The 23,749-nt window shown below is 34.7% G+C and overlaps 1 protein-coding gene across 1 annotated transcript in view; it reads left to right on the top strand.

Annotated features, from left to right (window-relative positions):
• The window catches only part of syne1b (spectrin repeat containing, nuclear envelope 1b), a 100,828-nt gene that overhangs the window by 75,672 nt on the left and 1,407 nt on the right, over window positions 1-23,749 (top strand). The window contains 35 exon segments of the mRNA XM_043263468.1: window positions 391-573; window positions 681-830; window positions 1,017-1,193; window positions 1,904-2,059; window positions 2,152-2,307; window positions 2,449-2,619; window positions 2,702-2,835; window positions 3,026-3,230; window positions 3,959-4,141; window positions 4,218-4,364; window positions 5,145-5,299; window positions 5,435-5,582; window positions 5,653-5,747; window positions 6,230-6,464; window positions 6,838-7,032; window positions 8,006-8,131; window positions 8,199-8,354; window positions 9,671-9,829; window positions 9,958-10,124; window positions 10,955-11,117; window positions 11,208-11,395; window positions 12,489-12,639; window positions 12,718-12,900; window positions 13,763-13,900; window positions 13,985-14,176; window positions 14,963-15,296; window positions 15,447-15,515; window positions 16,822-16,964; window positions 17,051-17,177; window positions 17,791-18,002; window positions 18,700-18,900; window positions 18,982-19,110; window positions 19,187-19,399; window positions 20,338-20,430; window positions 21,881-21,939. Of these exon segments, the coding sequence (XP_043119403.1) occupies window positions 391-573; window positions 681-830; window positions 1,017-1,193; window positions 1,904-2,059; window positions 2,152-2,307; window positions 2,449-2,619; window positions 2,702-2,835; window positions 3,026-3,230; window positions 3,959-4,141; window positions 4,218-4,364; window positions 5,145-5,299; window positions 5,435-5,582; window positions 5,653-5,747; window positions 6,230-6,464; window positions 6,838-7,032; window positions 8,006-8,131; window positions 8,199-8,354; window positions 9,671-9,829; window positions 9,958-10,124; window positions 10,955-11,117; window positions 11,208-11,395; window positions 12,489-12,639; window positions 12,718-12,900; window positions 13,763-13,900; window positions 13,985-14,176; window positions 14,963-15,296; window positions 15,447-15,515; window positions 16,822-16,964; window positions 17,051-17,177; window positions 17,791-18,002; window positions 18,700-18,900; window positions 18,982-19,110; window positions 19,187-19,399; window positions 20,338-20,430; window positions 21,881-21,939 (5,693 nt within the window).

The following is a 23,749-nucleotide window of genomic DNA, read 5'->3' as shown; positions in this document are numbered from 1 at the left end:
GTTTTTGCAGTTAGATGTTTCTGTCAATGAAAATAGTAATTAAAGAAGCTTTAATTAACAATTATTAATAATTATTTACATCTTTGCATTCCCATAAGGAAGTAATTCCAGAAACCAGAAGATGCTGTGTATATACGTACTGCTATTTAAATTAGTTTTTTACATGCTGTGTACTACTGAGATTGATGTATAAAATATATACATACAATTGATATAAAGACAAATTGATATGTGGATATAAAAAAATGTAAAAATCTAATGTAAAAAAAATACTATTATCCACTATTTTTTTGGTTCCAAATTATAAATATGATTTGAATTCATCTTTATTTTTAGCATTTTTAGCAATTATTGGTTCAGCATTTGATGCGTCATTTTTCTTCTATACAGGAGTTCAGTAAGGAGGTGGAGAGCCGCTCCAGTCTGAAGGCCTCGGTGATGAACGAGGGAAACCAGCTGCTCAGACTCAAGAAGATGGACACCGCGGCTCTGCGGTCTGAACTCTCCCGTCTGGACTCTCAGTGGTCAGAGCTGCTCGCCCGCGTTCCCGTAGTTCAAGAGAAACTCCACCAGGTACTGACTGCTCGCTAAACAGGCTTATCTGCTCCAATAAATAAGATTAGATACTTCTGAGGTCCCGTCCAGATCTTTTTTTAAAGATGTATTGTTTTTTGTTGTAGTCTCAGATGGATAAGGTGGCATCACGTCACGCTATCGCTGAGCTTGTGAACTGGATTTCATTGATGGAGAGAGTGATAGAAGAAGATGAGGAGAATCTCAAAGGGGCTGTTGGGTCAAAGGTCATCCAGGAGTACTTGCAACGATACAAGGTGACTTCATTTACAGTTTTACACCTGTTAGAGTCTACAAAAGGTGTATTGTATTTAAGTGGGCAATAATTATCCAAATGAATATGTAGGCTGGACTGATTTTTATGGAGATCATCAGATTAATTATGAATTTATATGTGCTTTGCTAATGGTTTTCTCCATGCTGTCGTCTTTTACTGTCTGCAGGGCTTCAGAGTGGATGTGAACTGCAAACAGCTGACTGTGGACTTCGTGAATCAGTCAGTGCTCCAGATTAGCGGTGCGGACGTGGAGAGCAAACGCAGCGATAAAACAGATTTTGCGGAGAAACTGGGCGCAATGAACTGCCACTGGCAGATACTGCAGACACGTATCACTGAGAGGGTGAAACTTCACTTTTTCCAATTCCATTCAGACTTTTGGTAGATTATATCATTCTGAGCTGTTCTAATACAAATTATATATATTAAAGGATATATATTAAAGATAGATAGATAGATAAATAGATATATAATAAATATATATTATATATATATATATATATATATATATATATATATATATATATATATATATATATATATATATATATATAATCCATTCACACATATAGTTGATGTAGATTAATATTGATATTTGGGTATTTACAAAATACTATTTATCCACAATTTATTTTTGGTTCCAGAAGAAAAACATATTATGTTATGTTATTTTATGGTATATTATATTATATTATATTGTAAAAAACAAATATTTGAATTGATCTTGATTTTTTTTGGAAACCTTGGAAGTGGTTTCCTCTGCTTGAGAGCCACTGTAATAGTGTTTTATTTGTATATTTTTTTACATTTACATTTACATTTACATTTACATTTAGTCATTTAGCAGATGCTTTTATCCAAAGCGACGTACAAATGAGGATTAATTAAAGAATTTTTAATATGTGTCTACGATATTGTCATTATAGTATTTACTCAAATGCGATCAAATACAGTTCTATAATTAGTTTTACAGTTTCATACTTGATTGAATAATTATACCATAAAATAGAAGTGTTGCTTAATTCTGCTAAATGTTGTTTTTTGTTGTTTCAGGTACAATACTTGGAATGCTTGTTGGAATCCTGGGTTGAATATGAGGGTAAAGTTCAGACTCTTCAGGCATGGCTGAACGCTCAGGAGGACAGACTCAAGAGAAAGCAGAGGATCGAGAACTTGTCCTCCGTGCAGAACGCATTGAAAGACTGCCAGGTTTGACATTTCACCAAACAATCAGTCTCGTTTAATCAACATGACTACCATGACTGGAATACAGACAGTCTTTTTTTGACCTGTATCTTCAGGAGATGGAGGAGATGGTGAAGGAAAAAGAAAGGGAGCTGGAGAGAGTGGAAGAACAGGCTTGTGCTCTCGTCCAAAATAAGACCGACGAGGCCTGCGCTGTTGTCATGGAGTCTCTACAAGCCTTGAACAATACATGGGCCAGTCTAGACCACTTGGTATTTACTGTTTTAATTAGACTAAAATGTGATTCCATAAGTACAAGTGTTCTTTAAAGGATCTGAACAGGGTTATGTATGGTTACAGTGTTTATATATGGGTTTCTGCATGTAAATTGTCTTTGTATTGCTGTGTCTCAGATCGGGCAGCTCAAGATCAGCCTGAAGTCTGTCCAGGACAAGTGGAGTCAATATAAACAAGCATCTGAGGAGATCAACGGCTACCTGACGGAGGGACGCTACTCTGTGTCCCGTTACCGTCTGCTCACGGGATCTCTGGAGGCTTCACGGCTACAGGTGGACAGTCTACAGGTAAAACAAGTCCCAGTGCATCTCGCAAATTACAGATCAAAAGTGGAAAAATGTCCAATGCTGTTTTCTCGGGCATCTGTAGAACCTGCAGGAGGAGCTTGAGAAACAAGAGAGCAGTCTGAGGAAGTTTGGATCAGTTACACATCAGCTTCTGGAGGAGTGTCACCCGTCTGTGTCTGACACACTGAATAACGCACTAAAAGACATAAACGCCAGGTCCATTTTTCATCTTATATTTTTATATATATATAATCTTTGTTTATAATTATAACTTGGACTTTAATGAAAAGCATGACAACTGAAAAATGCATGTCTTAGCATTTTAGTTAAGTCATTTTGGCTTGAGTGTTATTATTAGTAAGGCAGATGTAATGGAAGTGTGTGTGTGTGTTTTGTGGTCTTTCAGGTGGAACAGTCTGCAGGAGGAGATCGTGGAGCGTCTGAAGAGCAGCAAGGCTCTCCTGCAGCTGTGGCAGAGTTATAAAGATCTTTATGGACAGAGTGACTCCAGCATCCAGACACTGGAGGAGAAAGCAAACCAGATGCTGAAGGCAGCCAGCCACAAAGACATCACAGAGGAGGAAGTGTCCATCTGGATTCAAGACTGCGCTGTGAGTGTAATATTGACAATTTCAGTAAAAAAGTATCTGTTAACATTAGTTAATGCACTAACATGAACATGAACCTCAACTTTACCAAATATAATCGTCAATAAATGCTAATGAGACCTAATTGTATTGTGTTATAGATTGTTCATTGTTCACTTTCATAATTGTATGTAATGTCTTAAAATTATTTGTGTATATACTCTCATAAATGTTTATGCGTTCTAATTCTACTAACGCACACGCATTCTATACAGCAGTTTCTGTACATTTCTGTATTTCATATTCACGCATATTGAGTTCCTTTATAATTTATATTTTTAGATTTTTTTTTTGCTTAAAGTGAATCGCGTGCTCTCATAACTCTCACACGCAATTGTAATACTATGATACTTTATAGCTATAAAAAACACTATAATGCATTGAAAACACATGATCAGTGCTATAAAAATAAATCATATCATGCATTATGCATTTATGAGTAAGTAATGTAGGTGTTATGCATTAGTTCTGTGGTTATAGTTGTGTATGAAACAATTTAATTGTTATGTGTAGTATAAGGCATTACAGATACATTTATGAAGCTTTAAGCATATCAGGACAGTAATGGTTTTTAAAGTGTTCACTAATGCACTATTCATAAAATCTGTACAGCAACTGCTTGTGTACATTATCTGACTTGATAATCAGCTGCAATTTTCATCTCAGTTGTATTTACTCTCATGTTCACTCAGGAGCTGCTGCGCTCTCAGGCTCCCGTCCAGTCGTCTCTGCAGGTTTTATTGGAGCTGGGGGAGCAGCTCAAGCAGCAGGTGGACACATCAGCTGCAGCTTCCATCCAGTCTGACCACCTGTCTCTGACCCAGCGCCTCAGTGCTGTGGAGCAGAGCCTGAGCCGACAGCAGGTGGCGCTGCAGGTGAGTGAAGAAGATCACTGAAGCGGCATGCGAGAGCGTCTTAGTGTTTGAGGCTGAGGGTTGTTTTTCTCCCCAGGCTGGGGTTCGGGACTATGAGACGTTCAACGAGCAGTTGGACTCTCTGTCTCGCTGGATCGTGGAAGCTGAGGAGGTACTGAAAGGACAGGATCCCAACGGTTCCTCTGATCAGTCGCTGATCCGCGACCGCATGGAGGAACTCAAGGTATGCACGACAGAATAGATGAATTATGCTGGGATGCCTGGAATATGCACTATCAGAGTAGTGCTGTTATTGTTCTCTAAAATGAATTAATTTTGTTTTGCCGCAGTTGAAATAAAGGTATAAAGCATAAATAGATAAGATGACAAATTATAAGTAAAAAATATTTGAAACGTTACCTTGGCAACTAGCTAGCTGAAATAAAAAAGGGGCTTTAAATTATTAAATATTAAATTAAATAAAAATATTATTAAAATATTAAATTACTAAAACTGAAATTCTAAAATGAATTAAATTAAAAATTCATTAAAGCACATAAAATTACAAAAAGTGTAATCTGCAAATATAGATATAACAGCTAATTCAAAATATTAATAAATACTATAGTAGTATATAAATGATACTAAAATAATCTTAAATAAATACAAATATTAAAATTACTAAAATTGAAAATAAAATATTTAGAAATGAGTTAAAAATACACACGTAACAAAACAACGTAACCCAAATTAAAATCTAAGCTAATTCAAAATAATATAGTAGTATATAAATAATATGTTTCTATATAAGTTAAAAACCCTTTGTTGCTAAAAGTACTTATTTTTGTGAATTATTGCACATATACATAAAAAAATCAGTTTTCATTCATTTCATTCTTTTTTTTACATCAAGAAAGAAATCAATCAATCGGTCAAACAGAAAATCTGAAAACGGAAAATGTGCATCACTTAAAATGACCTGACCAACGTTAATGTTTTTGTGTATTTGTTAATTTTTTTGCAGAAACAAATGCTGAAGTTCAGCAGTATGGCTCCTGATCTGGAGAGGCTGAATGAACTGGGTTACAGACTCCCTCTCAACGACTCTGAGATCAAACGCATGCAGAACCTCAACAGAAGCTGGTCCACCACCTCAGCTCAGACCACCGAGAGATTCAGGTTTGCTCCGACTCATATCATTATTGAATACCTCCGTCAGCCCTTCTTCAGGCCTCCATAGAAATACCCAACGCTCGAGTAGACATTGTTGAGTGTCTGTTCACCTTCTAAAGGACGCCTGAATTCTCTTCTCAGCAAACTTCAGGCAATGCTACTACAGCAGCAGACCTTTCTGGAGAAGTGCGAGACGTGGATGGAGTTCCTGGAGCAGACGGAGGAGAAACTGGCCGTGGAGATTTCCGGAAACTTCCAGAGCCTGATGGAGCAGCAGAGAGCTCACGAGGTGAGATATACAAAAGCAACTTAGGAGTCGCGAACCTTGCCTAGATGCTAAAAAACGAGCAATCTTACAGCTGTTTCAGGCGGAGATGTTCAGCAGACAGCAGATCCTTCACTCCATCATCAGCGACGGGCAGCGCATGCTGGAGCAGGGGCAGGTGGATGACAGGTGAGCGACGTCATCATCTTTATCATCAGATATGCGTCAAAGATGTTAATCACGAAAGTGAATTTATGTCCATAGAAACCGCATTAAATGTTAAGTGAGTGTCTACCTTTAAGGTTTAAGGAGAATAAAATCTCAAAATGAATCTCTGGAAATTTACATTTAAAAAATGTAAATGTTATTAGTTATTAGTATTTGTTTATTAGTATTAGTAATTCGTCTTAAATGAGTAATAAATATATTTTTATAGTAAGTATGGTAAGTATAAATGTAATAAATCAGGGAAAAATGTATGCTATTTATTTTTGACTCAAAAAAAAACTGCAATTAATTTTAAAAGTATTAATATAATACTTTTTTTGGGGGGGGTGGAGGAAATAACAACTTAAAGCAGTATTACACTTATTGTTATTATGGTAAAAACCCATCTCTGACCCATATGCCAGATACTAGTGTTCAAAATACATGCTCATACGTGTTTCCAGAGATGAGTTCAAGCTGAAGCTGGCTCTGCTGAGTAACCAGTGGCAGGGGGTAGTGAGACGGGCACAGCAGCGCCGGGGCATCATAGACAGTCTCCTGCGCCAGTGGCAGCGCTACAGAGAGATGGTGGAGAAGCTGAGGAAGTGGTTGGTCGAAGCGTCCCATCAGGCCGAGACCCTGGAGGCCGGTACACCTGTGCCACTCCAACAAGCACGAGCCATGCTGGATGCGGTTCAGGTAGGTGTCTGAAGTGACACAAATGTGACCATGGACTATAAAAACCAGCAATAAGGGCCAAGGTTTGTTAGGATAGGACATTTGACCAAGATACTATTTGAAAACTGAGGAATCAAGGTGCAAAAAAGTCACTTTTAAAGTTGTCCAAACAAAGTTCTTAGCAATGCATTTTACAATGCATTTTTGATATATTTAATATCTTCATGCAACATGATCTTTACTTGATATACTAATGATTTTTGGCATAAAATGAATAATTTTGACCCATATAGTGTATTGTTGGCTATTGCTACAAATATACCTGTGCTGCTTACGTCTTGTGCTTTTGTGCCGGCTGTTATCGCCCCCTGCTGACGCTCCGTTCCTCCTGCAGCTGAGGGAGAAGGTTCTGCTGAGGCAGCAGGGCAGTTACATCCTGACGGTGGAGGCAGGGAGACAGCTGCTTCTGTCTGCGGACACACGAGCCGAAGCCGCTCTACAAGAGGAGCTGCTCGACATACAGGAGCGCTGGAGACACGCCAACATCCGCCTGGAGGAGCAGAAGAAAGAGCTGGCCGTCCTGCTCAGGGTACACCTTTATGCCTCGGCACCATCTGTTTACTACAGTTGCAGTCTTTATTGAAACATGTCTGGATGAGTTTAGTGACTATTTGTAAAATGAAATCATCCATGCCACAATATCCCCAAAATTTTGGAAGTTTGGAAATTTATGTATAAGAAATATTATATATGTAGAAAAAAATCCCTATCTAATAATAGTGGAACATAATTATTATTTATAGTGTGTTTTGCATAATTGTTTATTCCAATTTTGTTGCTAAATTATATATATATATATATGTATATATACATATATATTATATATATATATATATATATATATATATATATATATATATATATATATATTATATATATATATATATAATTTCATAATAATATTATAAAAATATGAATATTAGTTAATAATAAATTTAAATAATATAATTTCATAATAATATTATAAATAAAATATGAATATTAGTTAATAATAAATTTAAATAATATAATTTCATAATAATATTATAAATAAAATATGAATATTAGTTAATAATAAATTTAAATAATATAATTTCATAATAATATTATAAATAAAAACGAATATTAGTTAATAATAAATTTAAATAATATTTAAGTTACAATGCTAATACTACTATTGTTATAGTTAAAAACTAAGGTTGAACATTTTTTGTTACCTGAAAAAACAAGTTTTATATTTTAGATTTGAGTTAATTAGATTAAACTTTATATTAATTAAAGCTAGTTTCCAAAACAATAATTCTTGTTTTTTTCTAGCTTTGTGAAAATTAGCAAATAAGCAAAAAAACACCATAAACATCAATAAAATCAATAAAAAAAATGTAAAAAGATTTGTCCACATCTCTACCCTAATCAGTTCAAAGGTTATTTTCAGATGGTAGAGCAATGCTTGATATTGTAATTGTAATGAATGTTTTATATGTGCCTAAAAACCACCCTGACTTGTTTTAAACCGTGCGTAGGATTGGGAGAGATGTGAAAAAGGTATCGGAGGATCTCTGGAGAAACTGAGAGCTTTTAAACGGCAGCTGTCCCAGCCGCTGCCGGATCGCCACGAGGAGCTGCAGTCAGAACAAATGCGCTGCAAGGTATGCAGCAAGACTTAAACAATAAAGAAATGATGAAAAAAGGAAAACCAATGACCATTTCCTGCAGGATCTGGAGAGCATGTTTGACGGCTGGAAGGAGGATTTGACCCATCTGACGGTGCTGAGAGAGTCTCTGTCTACTTACATCAGTCCTGAGGACCTGCGTGTGCTGCAGGAACGCATCGAACTCCTGCACCGCCAGTGGGAGGAGATCTGTCACCAGGTACACTCGGAAACATCTGGGCACGGTTGCATGACAGTTGCATGAGAGTTATCCCTTAGGGGACAAAATCCCTGAGGTAAGGGATTCATTTGAGATCTTAAGTGTCACCCTTAAGCGTTTAAGCTAAGCATTTCACAGTAGTTCCTGGCAATGGTCGCCACGGTTGCTATAGTTACCACATCTCACAATAAATATGTATATCTATGACAATAAACAAAACATAACAAAATACAAACCTAACCAAAACTGTTTCTGCGTGGTTTTATATACAGTCGTCACCGAGGAAACCGCTTTGTTTGAGTTAAAGCTCACCAATGACGGAAAAATACGGATAATACATTACACAAATCTAAACAATTAATACATGCATTTATAGTGTTATTTAGTTATTGTAATAACTGATTAATAATAATTGTTTAAATTAATATTCATTAATAATTGACACAACTCATCCATGTTTTTAAACAAAAAAAAAAAAAAACATAAAACCATGCTTTTTACAGTCAGTTTACAATTTAAAATGTTACTATAGTCATTGTCATACTACGGTTATATCATATTTTATTTGTGTAGTTCTTAAAAAAGTCTTTTATTTGTGCTTAAAATACTATTTAAGATGTTTTAAATACCTTAAAATTCCCTTTTACAAAAAACCCATGTTTTACTAAGGGGACCGTAACCTTTTAATTAAGGGTTTTCATGTGACTGGACCCTGGCCATTAGGTGGCAATGTTTTACTACGTATGCTTGCTTTATCGGCTCTAACGCTTTCAAAACCTAAACATCATAGGCGCATACGCTTTCTGGACTCCATAGGAAGCTGGTCAGGTTTTAAAACACATCCACATGATGTTTTCAAGCTCACTCATGCAGCATTTTTAGCAGAATGTATTACCTTACTTTCTTGCTAGTGGAGAGCAATGCAAAGCACCCGGTTTTAGCTCAAAGTGAAACCTGAATGCAAAGCATGAAGAGTTTTTATGCGCTCTCTGTGTCTGTGGCATCCGGTGCGTGAGATGAGATACCACAGGATGTGAGCGCACGTTTGATATCTCAGTAGAAACATCTAACTGTAATTACGGGCTGTCAGAAACTCTTCACTCATGCTCTATTTTTAAAGATGCTCTGGTAAGCTCTTCTGTCTTTCCTTCAAAAGGGTTTCCTTTCAAAGGGTCTACAGAGTAGACTTTAATTTTGCACTTTAAGAGTGACGTTGTGGCTAGACATTCGATGAAATCTGCTTAGATTTGGTTTAAATGCTCGACTGTATTTTGACATGACTGAAGGCGCATGTTTTTGTGTGTTTGTCTGTTCAGTTGTGTCTGCGCCGACAGCAGGTGAGCGAGAAGCTGAATGAATGGGCCTTCTTCAATGATAAATACAAGGAGCTGTGTGAGTGGCTGACGCAAATGGAGAGCAAAGTATCCCAGAATGGAGACATCAGCATTGAAGAGATGATTGAGAAATTACGAAAGGTAATTACACTTCTTTTGTGTTATATATATATATATATATATATATATATATATATATATATATATATATATATATATATATATATATAAACAGCATAATGTTTTTTCCATGTTTCTCTGACCCTCAGGACTATCAGGAGGAGGTGGCGGTGGTTCAGGAGAATAAACACGATCTCCAGCTGCTGGGTGAACGTTTAGCTCGGGCCAGTCATGAGAGCAAAGCTTCTGACATCGAACACAAACTCGGCAAAGTCAACGAACGCTGGCAGCATCTGCTCGACCTCATTGGGGCCAGGTATTGTAACACACACTGCTATCAGCACTATTTCACACAATTTATACTCAAAATTCCGTTGTGTTTAGCTTACATTACACATATATATTTGCTTTTTTTATTTTAAATGTAGATCGTTTCACTAATTAAATATGTTGTGGTTTTGTTTTGGGTTTTTGTCATTTTTTTGCATTTTTAATAAATGCTTCTTGTCGTGTCTGTTCATTTTTGATCGAAGTTTTAGATGTAATTTTAGCGCATCGAGTTAAACGCTGCCTTGGCAACTAATTTAAATCAAATAAAATGTTTATATATTTTTTTTCCGATCATGTTTTCTTTATTCCAAGCAATGAAAGTGTTTTTTTTACGTTTTTTTAGTTAAAGCTGCAGTCCATAATCTTTTTGTTTAAAAATTAAAAAATAAATATTTTGAGTGGTACGGGTAGGTTTTTGAGGGAAATTCGTCTTTACGTCATGCCATTCGGCTGAGGCGCATTATTTAACATTAATAATGTTAATATCGTTAACGTTAATAATTTGAGGATAAAATATAACAACAACAATAACTGCCATGGTCTGATGGTTATATGAGCTAACCGATAGTTAGATTTAATCACCTTTGGTAACATGATGTCACTTCCTAGTTCAGATGATAATATACAATGAAAATAATTTTTCGGGTCATATATTCCAAGATGGGTTGAATCTGTGATTACTAAGTACAGGATTCCCACTGACAGCTACACATTCACCTCAAAACTTTCGATTGATCTAAAGCTGTAAAATAGTATACTGCACATAGGCGTAGACTGTATATTGTGAAAAGGCTGATCATTTCTGTGTTTATTCAGGGTGAAGAAGCTTCGGGAGACTTTAGTGGCCGTTCAGCAGTTGGATAAGAACATGAACAGTCTGCGCTCTTGGCTCGGCCACATCGAGACCGCACTGTCCCGTCCCATCGTCTACGACACCTGCGACTACCAGGAGATCCAGAGGAAAATGGATCTACAGCAGGTACACACACACACGCACACAGCGCATTCAAAAATAAAGCAGCCTCGTCGGTTTGGTTGAGACTAACCGTTGTTTGCCGCCTTCGTTCAGGAGCTGCAGAGAGACATCGAGAAGCACAGCACAGGCGTGGCGTCTGTGCTGAACCTGTGTGAGGTTTTGCTCCACGACTGTGACGCGTGCGCTACAGACGCCGAGTGTGACTCCATCCAGCAGGCCACGCGCAGCCTGGACCGCCGCTGGAGGACCATCTGTGCCATGTCCATGGAGAGGAGACTCAAGTATGACCCATAGTTTCAGTTTGTATAGATTTGGTCTCACTTCATGTTAGGTGGCTTTAACTGCTGTGTGCTCGCAAAAAAAAAAAAGCACGATCTGCTTATTGTGTTTGGCAAAACACTTCAGCTGCTATTGAGGTGGATACGGGTAAGGTTAGGGGCAGGTTAGGAGGTATGGGTAGGTTAAGGTGTAAGGGACGGGTCAACAGTGTGACTGTAAATGTTATTATGGAAATTCATTACAGATGTCATTTTTAAGAAATGTAAGTACTAGGGCTGCACCAATAATCGATTTTGTGGCAATTAATCGTTAAAAGTCCAATTACCTGTATGTTAGTACTTAAGATGTTTTTTTGTTTTGTTTTTTATAAACAATTTTTACAAATACGGCATGCAGTTGCTTCAAACAATATCATTCAGTGTAAATTGTGATAATCGTAATTAATTGTTGCAATTACAATTTCGACAATTATTATTAATAATAATCGACAATTCATAATCATGCACCCCTAATAACTACATTGTAAAAATTTGGTACCAAATTATTAATTTAAAAGTACAGGCAACTTAATATAATATGGGACCTTAGTTAATTTTTTGTATATTTAGCTTTATTTCAGTTTTAATTTTACAATTTTAGTACTTGCATTTATAATTAATACAATCTAAATTATTTTTATTTCAGTTTCAGCAACATTTGTCCTGTTTTATATTATATTTTATACTTTTCTGTTGTTATTTTATCTATTTCAGCTTTCAATTCATTTTGCAATAGTTTTAGTTAATGACAACAGTGGTAAATACACCTTTTGTGTTGTTTATGTGGTCAATTGCAATTTTAAACTTAAATTTTGTTTATCATTTTGCATTTTCGTGTTTATATTTCAGTTTGTTTTTAACAGCTTCATGCAAAAATTCAGCTAAATGACAAATTTAAACCAAAATGTTGCTCAGCGTCCTAAACATTTTTGCTATTAATCTACTTGAGCTTGCTTTTTTCACTTAATGAAATATATTTTTGATAGTTTTTTTTATAGCTTCGTACAATCATTGTGCTAAATGAGCGATTTAACCCTAAATTGTGCTCACTTGAAAGGATTGAGGAGACGTGGCGTCTCTGGCAGAAGTTTCTCGATGACTACTCCCATTTCGAGGAGTGGCTGATGTTGTCGGAGAAGACAGCCGCGCTGCCAAACTCTTCAGGTGTCCTTTACACTGTTGCCAAAGAGGAGCTCAAGAAATTTGAGGTAAGATCATCTGGACTGAATGAACGAACGCAGTACTGTCGAGCAGATTCGTGATATTAACGCTCTGCGTTTCTGTAGACGTTCCAGCGGCAGGTGCATGAAAATCTGACGCTGCTGGAGCTGATCAATAAACAGTACCAGCGACTGGCTCGTGAGAATCGCACCGATGCGGCCTGTAGTCTGAGAGAAATGGCCCACAACGCCAACCAGCGCTGGGATAACCTGCAGAGACGAGTGTCCTCCGTCCTACGCAGGCTAAAGGTACAGAGCTCATTTATAATGAGCTTTTTAATTCTAAGATAATTCATCAAATGCACTGTCAACTGATTAATCGTGATTAACTGCATCTAAATGTTTTTGAAAATGTAATATATGTGCGTATACTGTGTACATTTATTACATATAAACGCAAATGCATGCACATATTTAGGAAATATGTTATGTTAATATATTAAATATATTTATATATGATATGAAATGAAAAGAATATAAATATATAAATGTATATACCTGTAAATATTTTCATAATATATACTATATGTATTAATACACACAGTACATAAATTACGTAAACCAAAACTTTTATTTTGGATGCAATTATTCATGATTAATTGTTTGACGGAGTAATTATAATCATTTCTTGGAATCAAAATATATAGTTTACCTTTTAAATTGTGTATTTAAAATATTATTATTGTTATTGCAAGTACAATGTTTAAAAATTATATTTTTCTAACAAAAATTCTATAAGTAAAAATAATGTAATAAATCATAAAGTTATATATATATATATATATATATATATATATATATATATATATATATATATATATATATATATATATATATATATATTTTTTTTTTTTTTTTTTTTTTTTTATAATTATATATGTAATTTTGTATTTGTATTATTATGCTTTATATATAATTATGTACATTCTTCAATAAATCAATGTAGAATACAATATTATATATTTTTAATTAACCTTTTAATCCATTTGGGTAAATCAACAATTGCAAAACAAAAAAATTATTGTATTATTACAATTATTATCGTTAGATAAATGCAAATAGGCTTTTACTTTGAATCAGATTTTTGAGGCATTTTTTCTGTCCACCGCAGCACTTTATATGTCAGCGGGAGGAGTTTGAGACGGCACGAGACTGTATCCTGGTCTGGCTGACAGAGATGGACCTGCAGTTAACCAACATTGAGCATTTCTCAGAGTGTGACGTCCAGGCCAAAATCAAACAGCTGAGGGTACGTCTCTTACGCCTTTATTACTGCACGTGTTCTCCCTATCTCCTGTGACAGTCGCTTATCGAGGTTTTCTTCTGCGTCCAGGCGTTCCAACAGGAGATCACTCTGAACACAGCCAAGATTGACCTCATATTCCAGCAGGGGGAGGCTCTTCTGGAAAAGTGTGAGCCGATAGATGCGGCCGTGATCGAGGAAGAACTTGAAGAACTGCAGCGTTACTGCCAGGAAGTGTTTGGACGTGTGGAGCGCTACTACAAGAAACTTATACGATTACCGGTACTTTAATTACATCAGATCCTTTTTTCTGACTGATATTGGAGTTCTCTTTGGAATTGTTTGTCAATTTGTTCTATTTTCAGATGTATTTATATGTACCTACCTGCCTCCCTTTATTATTATTATATATATATATATATATATATATATATATATATATATATATATATATATATATATATATATATATATATATGTATATATATATGTATATATATATATATGTGTATATATATATATATTGTTTTTTGTTTATGTAATGTTTATATTTATATGTAATATTTAAATTTATATTTACCTTATTTATTTATATTTTTATAAACATTTCTATTTATGTTTTCTATTTATTTTATTCAGTTAATTTTGTTTTAATATATATTTATATTTTATTTATTTACTTGTTTGTTTGTTCGTATTTACTGGTTTATTTATATTTATCCGTGTTTACATTTATTTATTTTACTTTGATCTGTATCATTTTTATTTATATTTACTTTTTATTTATGACTACTATCATTTATATCTTTATATATGTATTCATTTATTTATTCTATTTTTCGTATTTATTTTTACCTTTTATTTGTTAACCATATACATTAATTAATTAGTTTATTCTATTTTATTTATTAAAATATATCATTTTAATTCAGATTGGCTCGTTTGTTTGCTGACTTGTTATTTTTTTAGTTAGTCACGCATGTGCACGTATTTTATTTCATCCACTTTAATGAGTTTAGTCCAGATTTTGATCTCACAAACCGCTCTGAATTCTCTTTCTTCAACCAGCTCACAGACGACGAGCATGACGTCTCGTACTCGGACCGTGAGTTTGATCTGGACGAGCCTGCCGACGTGTCCAGCTTTCCGTGGAGCGAGCGTCTGGGCGACGGTTTCCTGTCCCCTCTGCCCTCGTCCAGTCGCTCCGCGTCGCTGGCCGCTCCTCTACGGGCCGAGCGCTCGGGCCGAGACACTCCAGCCAGCGTGGACTCCATCCCTCTGGAGTGGGACCACGACTACGACCTGAGCCGAGGTCTGGAGAGCGCCAGCAGAGCCTTGTCCTCCGAACCCGGAGATCAGGGAGAAGACGGATACCTGCAGGGCTCAGCGTCTGCCCTCTCAGGTCAGTCTGAGATCTTCAGCCCTATAAACAGAAGAGAGAGAATAAGAGGGTGTAAATTAAACCTAATGAAGGTCTGAAACTGGTGGCGGTAGAAGATGATTTTAGCATTCAGTCACGTTTGTATTGTATGCATGTATATGTTTCTTTCAGATGTAGTGATTCCAGAGAGTCCTGAGGCATATCTAAAACTTACTGAGCAGACACTGAGGTCCAGCGCTGGTAGGCAACAGCAGTCAGAATCTGAGACTCACTCACTAGTCTGTTGCCTGAGATTGTGGTCTTTAGTTTCTACTCACAAACCGAATCAAAGCACAGAGTGCTGCGACCATCGGCTGTATTTTCTAACCCTTCTCCTTTGATTTGCGTTGCTTCTCACAGTGTGTTAACTTTAATAATCAGTTCTCTACTGTCTGCATGTAGTGTCACAGGTCGATGCCCACTGAGTTCACTCTGGTGTTCGTTCTTGATTTCTAATGCTTTTGGATTTGCAAAATCGATAGCATTACTCACAGTATTTTGCAATCAGAGAAAATTGTCAAATCCTTTTAAATCAAGTGCTTTGAAAATCTAATTTTAGTAATTTTAATGGTTATGCTGGTCTAAAGGAAGAATTTTAGATATCAAAATCAAATTTTAATCTGAAATCAGATCATTTTGGACCAATTAATTATTTTTTTTTTTTTTTACATTTTTAAATTCTAAAGCAATTCCCCCCTGAATTTTTCTCATTACTGAGAATTACATTTTTTTAATTAAATTCACATTGTTAGATTTTTATTTATAAATCAGTTTATTTTATTATGTATACTATTATAGTATTTATTACTATTCTGATTTAACTTTTACTTTTTATTTCCTGTGTTGATTTTAGTAGTTTAAGTTGTAGTCTTTTTTATTATTATTATTATTTTATTACTAGCTTGAATTTATTTTATTTTTTAATACTTTTTTTACATTTCCGTCAGTTGTCAAAGCAACATTTAAAAATTTAAATGTATGTAATATTTTATTTTATTATTTATTTATTTATTTATTTATTTATTTTATTTCAGTTAACTTTTTTTCATAGTTTAGGTTAACAGTAACAACACTGGTTTAAAATATAGCTTTTTAAAAATGCACAATTTAAATATTTTTTTGCATCGCAGTAATGAGAATGGAAATATAATATCAGTAACATTATGTTAATGATAATTCTCTACTAAATTGCCATGCAAATATTTACGTCCTGTAAATAAAAAAGCAATTCCTAATCGAATTGCCTGAATAAATAAATGCGCAAACTTGGGGTATTGATGGCATCCTGAAGAGCAGTGCTTATATTCACTCTGATTGTAAACTGCTTTGACTAATGATACGTTTGATTAGAATCACTTAGTATGTTTGACTAATGAGAAAGCACTGGTGTGACTTCTCTTGATCACGCACCGCATCAGGCCTGAGAAAGAGAACACGGCTCCAAACGCAGCTCAGAGCAACTTCCCGCTCTTCCTCCATTGATACCCAGTCTGATGTTCCTCCGCAGGTGACGCTGGATCACTGGAGACTCACATCAGACAGCTGGATAAAGTTCTCAACACCAGCTGCTTCCATCTGCAGCAGACGGAGAACATCATACGCAGCCGGACTCCCACCGGCCCTGAGCTGGACGCCACCTACATGGGTTATGTGAGTAATGCTCTACTCTCGGCACAGCAAAAATGGGATTTGCATAAGAAAGCATTGAAATACATGACTTGTTGTTATTCTCTCAGATGCGTCTTCTTGAAGAATGTCGTGGCAGTATAGATGCAGTAAAGCGAGTGGGATTTGGGCTGAAAGAAGAGGAGGACAAGATATCAGGTTTCGTCAACCCCAACAGCTCAGAGTCCCAAACTTCAGGTACTAAACCAGATCATATTCTGTGCATGTCCAATCTTTAAACTAATGCCGAAAGTATATAAGCCATAGTGTGTCATTATAAACATATATGTTGCATAAGAGATTAGCTATATATAATATATATATTTAATAAAAAAAAAAAAAAAAAAAAATATATATATATATATATATATATATATATATATATATATATATATATATATATATATATATATATATATTCAATGTTAGGAAATATTTTAGGCACTTTTTTAGAGCATTTACCTTCTCTTATTGTGGAATAATTGAAGGAATATACATTATTTTTTATGCTTTTTATTCTTTAATAATAATAAGACAGCTCTGGGTTGTTGTTTTTTTCTTTTTTCTTTCTCTCACTAGATTTGCTTTTGTTAAAGCATAATTACGTTTGCACTGTTGTTTCTACAATATGCATTTATATCATATATGAAAATAAAACTATAAAAACTAAAACTAACTATAACTTGCACGATTTGCATTCTTTAGAACAGCATGCATTTCATAATTAAAGGGAATATTGAAGGACGGATTTCGATGTATGGTATAATGTTGCTATACAGTGTAATCCAGATGCATTTGTGCGGTCTGTCAGGTGTGATCGAGCGCTGGGAGCTGCTGCAGGCTCAGGCTCTCAGTAAAGAGATGCGCATGAAGCAGAACATGCAGCAGTGGCAGCAGTTCAACTCTGACCTGAACAGCATCTGCTGCTGGCTGGACCAGGCAGAAGAAGAGCTGGAGCAGCAGCGGGGTCTGGACCTCAGCACCGACATACAGACCATCGAGCTCCGCATCAAGAAACTCAAGGTCAGACTAATATAGAAGTGCAACTATTACTTAAGAGCTAAATTGCTTCAATTACAGCAATAAAGCTAGGTTAAATTGGACAGAATCATGTATAATAAAAGGACAAAACTGCTAACTAAAATCTCCTTGCTTGTTGGTCATCCAATAGAAACTTGAGAAACTTAAATCAAAGTTCAAAATAAAATGTGAATATTGAAAATGCTAAATACTGAGAAAATGTAAATATATATATATATATATATATATGTAAAATATATATATATATATATATATATATATATATATATATATATATATATATATAATTAATTAATGAATGATAATTAAAAATATTTTATATAAAATTATGTTCATTAACTGAAGAAAAATTAAATATATTAATATGTGAAATATACATAGATGAAAGAACTTAGCACTGAAATAAATGAGTTCAAGTTAAAATACTTAAAACTGCTAAAACTGAAATACAAAATAAACCAAAGCTAAATATAATTTTATTTTATAAGATTTGATTAAAATACCTGCAGCACATAACAGAATGACTTACAATAAATTACAATGACAACTGAAAATATAAAAATAAAAAGGTAATTAAAAAGTATTTTAACAGTAATAGACTAATCCCTTGATATACCTTTGAATCACTGTTATCCTTAGTAAAGGTTAGCACGTTATCTTTCTTTGTTAACCCGCGCAGGAGCTGCAGAAGGCTCTGGATAAGCGCAAGGCCATCGTGCTGTCCATTAATCTCTGCAGCGCCGAGTTTGTGCAGTCGGACAGCGACGAGGCTCGAGACCTGCAGCGGCGGCTGAAGGAGATGAACAACCGCTGGGAGCGTCTCGGCAGCTCTCTGGACGAGTGGAGGAGCGCTCTCCAGCACGCTCTCATGCAGTGCCAGGCAAGAAGCTTCATCATTCACGAATACTGCTCTCGGCAATGTCCAGGGCTTCAAAATCACAGAGCTTCCTGTCATCTCCAGGACTTCCACGAGATGAGTCACGGCCTGCTCCTGTGGCTGGAGAACATCGATCGCAGGAGGAACGAGATCGTCCCGATCGACCACGCTCAGGACAGCGACACCCTGCAGGAGCATCACAAAACACTGCTGGTAAACCGCCGCGACAGCATTTGGGTTACGACACGCGTAGGTAGGTCGCTGTGATTAAACGCTGATCGTTCCGCAGCTAATCCGCCGGGAGCTGCTGGACACGCAGATGAAGGTGGCGTCCCTGCAGGACATGTCCCTTCAGCTGCTCGTCCACTCGGAGGGCAGCGACTGTCTGGAAGCCAAAGAGAAGGTGCATGTGATCGGGAACCGTCTCAAGCTGCTGCTGAAGGAGGTGACGAGAGACATCAGAGAGCTGCTGAAGACCCTGGACATCAGCAGCAGTCAGCAGGTGAGATACAAAAATACACTGATGCACACAGTGGGCTAAAAATATATAGAGATAATTCATTAAAAGTAACATTTTTAAATCAGTGGGAGGATATGACGTAAAATCATTTAAATGATCATTATGGATATAAATCATATTTATATTAGTATTAATTAACCACATGGTTAACCGCATGAATAACCACATCGAAGTTTTTGTTTAAATAATATATGCGTGTATATATTTATTATGTTCGTATAAAGACACACAGACGGCATATATTTTGAAAATATTCACATGTGTATATATTTATATTCATATAAATTATATAGTATATAAATATATTTAATATATAAACAGATGTTTTAAGATGCATGCACACGTGTGCACTGATATATACATACAATAAAACATACAGAGTACACACACATCATGTAAGCAAAAACTTTTATTTTGACAGCACCAGTGTTAATATACTGAAACAATACACAACAAACATTATTTATCATAATATTCAAATATTGTAATAGAAGACTTTGAGTTAGTTTAGTTTAAAAAATGCATGTATGCATGTAAAAATAATGTGTGTGTGTATATATATATATATATATATATATGTATATATATATATATATATATATATATATATATATGTATATAATATATATATATATATATATATATATATATATATATATATATATATAAATTATTATATTATATATATTATATATATATATATATATATTTTTTTTTTTTTATTTCTGCATAGTTAATATTAATATATGTTAATATTGTTTGTTTAGTTAAACTAACTAAATGTTGTCTTGGCAGCTATCCAAAATAAAATAAGTTTAGAGTTTTCATTTTTAATATGATTTCAGTTCATATCAAGTAACAAACAAGTTTTCTGGGTTGATCTAAACTCAATCCCGTCTCACCACACACAATCTCCGCAGGACTTGTCATCTTGGTCCTCTGCTGATGAGTTGGACACCTCCGGTTCCCTGAGCCCCGTGTCTGGACGCAGCACGCCCAGTCGCCAGCGATCGGTAACACTTCACCCCTTCAGAGATCAGTGCTTGCTTGTCACGTTGAGCCGATAGTCTGACACTCGTATGTCCCTGGAACCTGGCCTCCACGAACACTCTTGACACGTTATTAGTATGTTACTCAGACTTCCTCCAAAACACAGGACCTTCCCAGCATGCTCTCCTGTAATGCAAGAGCCGAATCAAAACTGGAGATGTGATTCGTTCCTGTTGTGTTTTTTTTACATCATATTGATTGATCTAAATGCGTTTTGCATCCTTTGAACAACTAGTCCCACTCGTATCACTCCCTTAAATTCTGGCTTGGTTTGTTCCTCCACTCATTTCCCACATTCATGTTTATTCTAGATCCCCACACTGTAGCCATCAAGGAATACTGGTTCTATGAATAAAAAAACGTCCAGGTCATATTTAACCTCATAATTTAGCATTAAAATCCTTTTCGGTCTATTAACATTTTAACGGCTATAACGATTATAAACCTTAAAACACGTTATTACTGTAAAGCATCCAGATGTTACTTTTTTCAACCAGATATTTTTTTGTTATTTTAATATTTTTTCATTTTACTTGTAAGAATTCTTATGAGATTATTAATAATAATTAATAATACAATGATGCATTAATTCACAAGCGATCACAGAAATGCATTTATGTATGTATATATATTTTAATTATTATCATTAAAATAAAATTGTAATAAAAAAAAAAAAATATATATATATATATATATATATATATATATATATATATATATACATTTTAAATATATTAATATATTTTAATAATAAATATATTTTATATAAATAAAATAAATAATTATAATTAAATTATAATAAAATAATTATAATAAATAAATTATATATATGGAGCATCCTGTATATAGATAAATAGATACTGCAATGATGTAAAATAGATAAATGGTTTATTTACAAAAAAAGTTATTTTTTAATTTCATCATGTTTTTATTCTTTTATAACCAAAAAAACTATAGTTTGATTGAGATTAATTGGAATGCATAACGAAAAAACATGATGAGAATTGTTAAAACTGAGTTATATGTTTTTGCAAATCAACTGTTCATATATTGTAATGATAAAACAATTAATCTGAAGGCTCACGCTACTCCTTTACGCTGTATTACTGCATTCCTGCCTTTGTCCTGGGTAAAATATGACCTGAGATTTTGAGATTCACTCTCAGAAAACAGACGAAATGAGCTTAAAACTTCCTCAAAGCCCTTTTTTTAATTTATTGAAGTATCCCTCTTTTTCTGAGAAGGGTGTCACGAAGAACCAGTTTCTTTGTCTCCATAGAAGTGCTGTCACCTCCTCATTTAATTTTGTTGGTGCTCTTCTTTTTTTGGGTTCTTCTCATCAGTAGCTTTGTCTTTATTTGCCTGGACTGAAACATTCTTTCTTTCTTTTACCCCCCTGTTCATTGCAAACAGCCACGGGGCAAAAGTAGTCTGTCACAGCCCGGAGCCTGTGTGAGCAGTCCACTTCACAGGTACCTTTCTCCTGGTTTCTAGAACGCTTGGAAGATAATGGAACTCAACCTATGACCTGACCGTAGGCCCCTAGCGCCAGTGGACAGTGTCCTCCAAACCTGACAGACCACGCTTGCGGTGGCATGTGTCACGCATGCAGAAATATTACCCACCTCCAGGCTCATGCTGATGACTTCCATCATCTTCTGTGATTCTAGACACTGCTCAGGTTAGGGAGCTGAGATAGACACTGCTAAGGGAGCTCATGCACCAGACCAAAAAGCGTGCTTGTTTTCTATATTTTGCGGCTGTAAATATGGATACGCTAGGCTGCTTGCTGCTGAGCCGGTCATTTTTCTTGTCTATTCAGCAAGCGTCTGCAATGAACAATCTCGGCAACTTCCTCTTTCTCTCTCTGGTGTGTCACATCTGCTCTTTCACCGACTAATCAATCATCTTCTCCCTCCTCCGTGCAGTTTGATGACATGCTAGAGAAACGTGAATGTGCCTTACAGAGACTCTCTTCTCTCGGAGGACCTATTCTCATACGAGCCAAAAATTTGTTTTCCCACGATTCAGCATGCAGTGGGTTATGGTCAATTATGGTGAAGATTTTTTTCAATATAAAATAAGTTTAACAATGAGATTTTTTTTTTTTGAGATAATTGAAAGGAGTAGCAAAATCTGATTTACCATGATATATCAGCAATAAATAAGGTTATTCACATATTTTGTGTACCATAGTAAAATTTTAAGATTTTTTTGTAATAAAATAATTATTAATAATTATTAGGATATTTAAGATTTTATAAAATCCCATAAGTGTAAATGCCAGTGTGTCCCCTTTAAAAATTCCTATTCACAATATTATCACATTATATATATTTTTTTCTTTGTTATGAAATGTTGAAAATATATATATATATATATATATATATATATATATATATATATATATATATATATATATATATATATATATATATATATATATATATAGTGGGTCATGGTGAAATTACAACTTATAAATAAGTTTATAATAATTAAGTAAAATTATTAAGTATATTTTTATATATTAAATATAACATAATCTAGTTTATTATTTTTTAAAAAATAGTTAATAATTAAGATATTTTTATGCAAGTCTATTGTCCCATTAATATAAGATTTAATCCCATTATGGCCCTTTAAAGATGCTTATTCATAATGAAATGATTGAATCATGTTATAATAAGACATGCTTTTATTATAGGTTGTTTAATTGATTTGTTATATTTTAGTATAAGATATACATTTTTGAAGGACATGCAAATGATGACAGAATATTCAGTTTCAGGTGAACTATGCCTGTAAGACAATTATTTACAATAATTATATACAATTATTATTTGTAAATCACTGTGGGGTAATTGTTTATGTAACACTGATAAATATTATACTCTGAATATTATTTTAAAAAGATGTAAAAAGAAATGCACGGAATTAGGGAGTTTTATATTTTGGAAATCTATACAGCATTAAACTGCAGTAAAGATGACCGTATGTGTCACTTTCTAATAATTATTGATTCAATCAGTCATTTGTATCTAAAGCAGTGTAGTGAAGCAAACTGTTTATTCCAGTCATCTTGTATGGTGTAAGAAAGGTGTAAGTATCCATCTTAAAAGCTTCTTTGATCGCCCACGAATTGCATCGTGTTGGGTTCCAACGTACAGCATTTTAGTTTTTCCAACTTATTTTTTAACCATTAGGCAACAGCACCCCCAAATTATTTATATTAATGAAAACTCTTTTTCCTGTTAGCATGCTCTCTGTTTAACAGCGCTTTAA

Source organism: Puntigrus tetrazona, chromosome 17 (genome assembly GCF_018831695.1).
Source record: "Puntigrus tetrazona isolate hp1 chromosome 17, ASM1883169v1, whole genome shotgun sequence".
Lineage (NCBI taxonomy): Eukaryota > Metazoa > Chordata > Actinopteri > Cypriniformes > Cyprinidae > Puntigrus > Puntigrus tetrazona.
The sequence above is the reverse complement of the archived record's forward strand: the minus strand, read 5'-3'. Positions and strand labels throughout refer to the sequence as shown.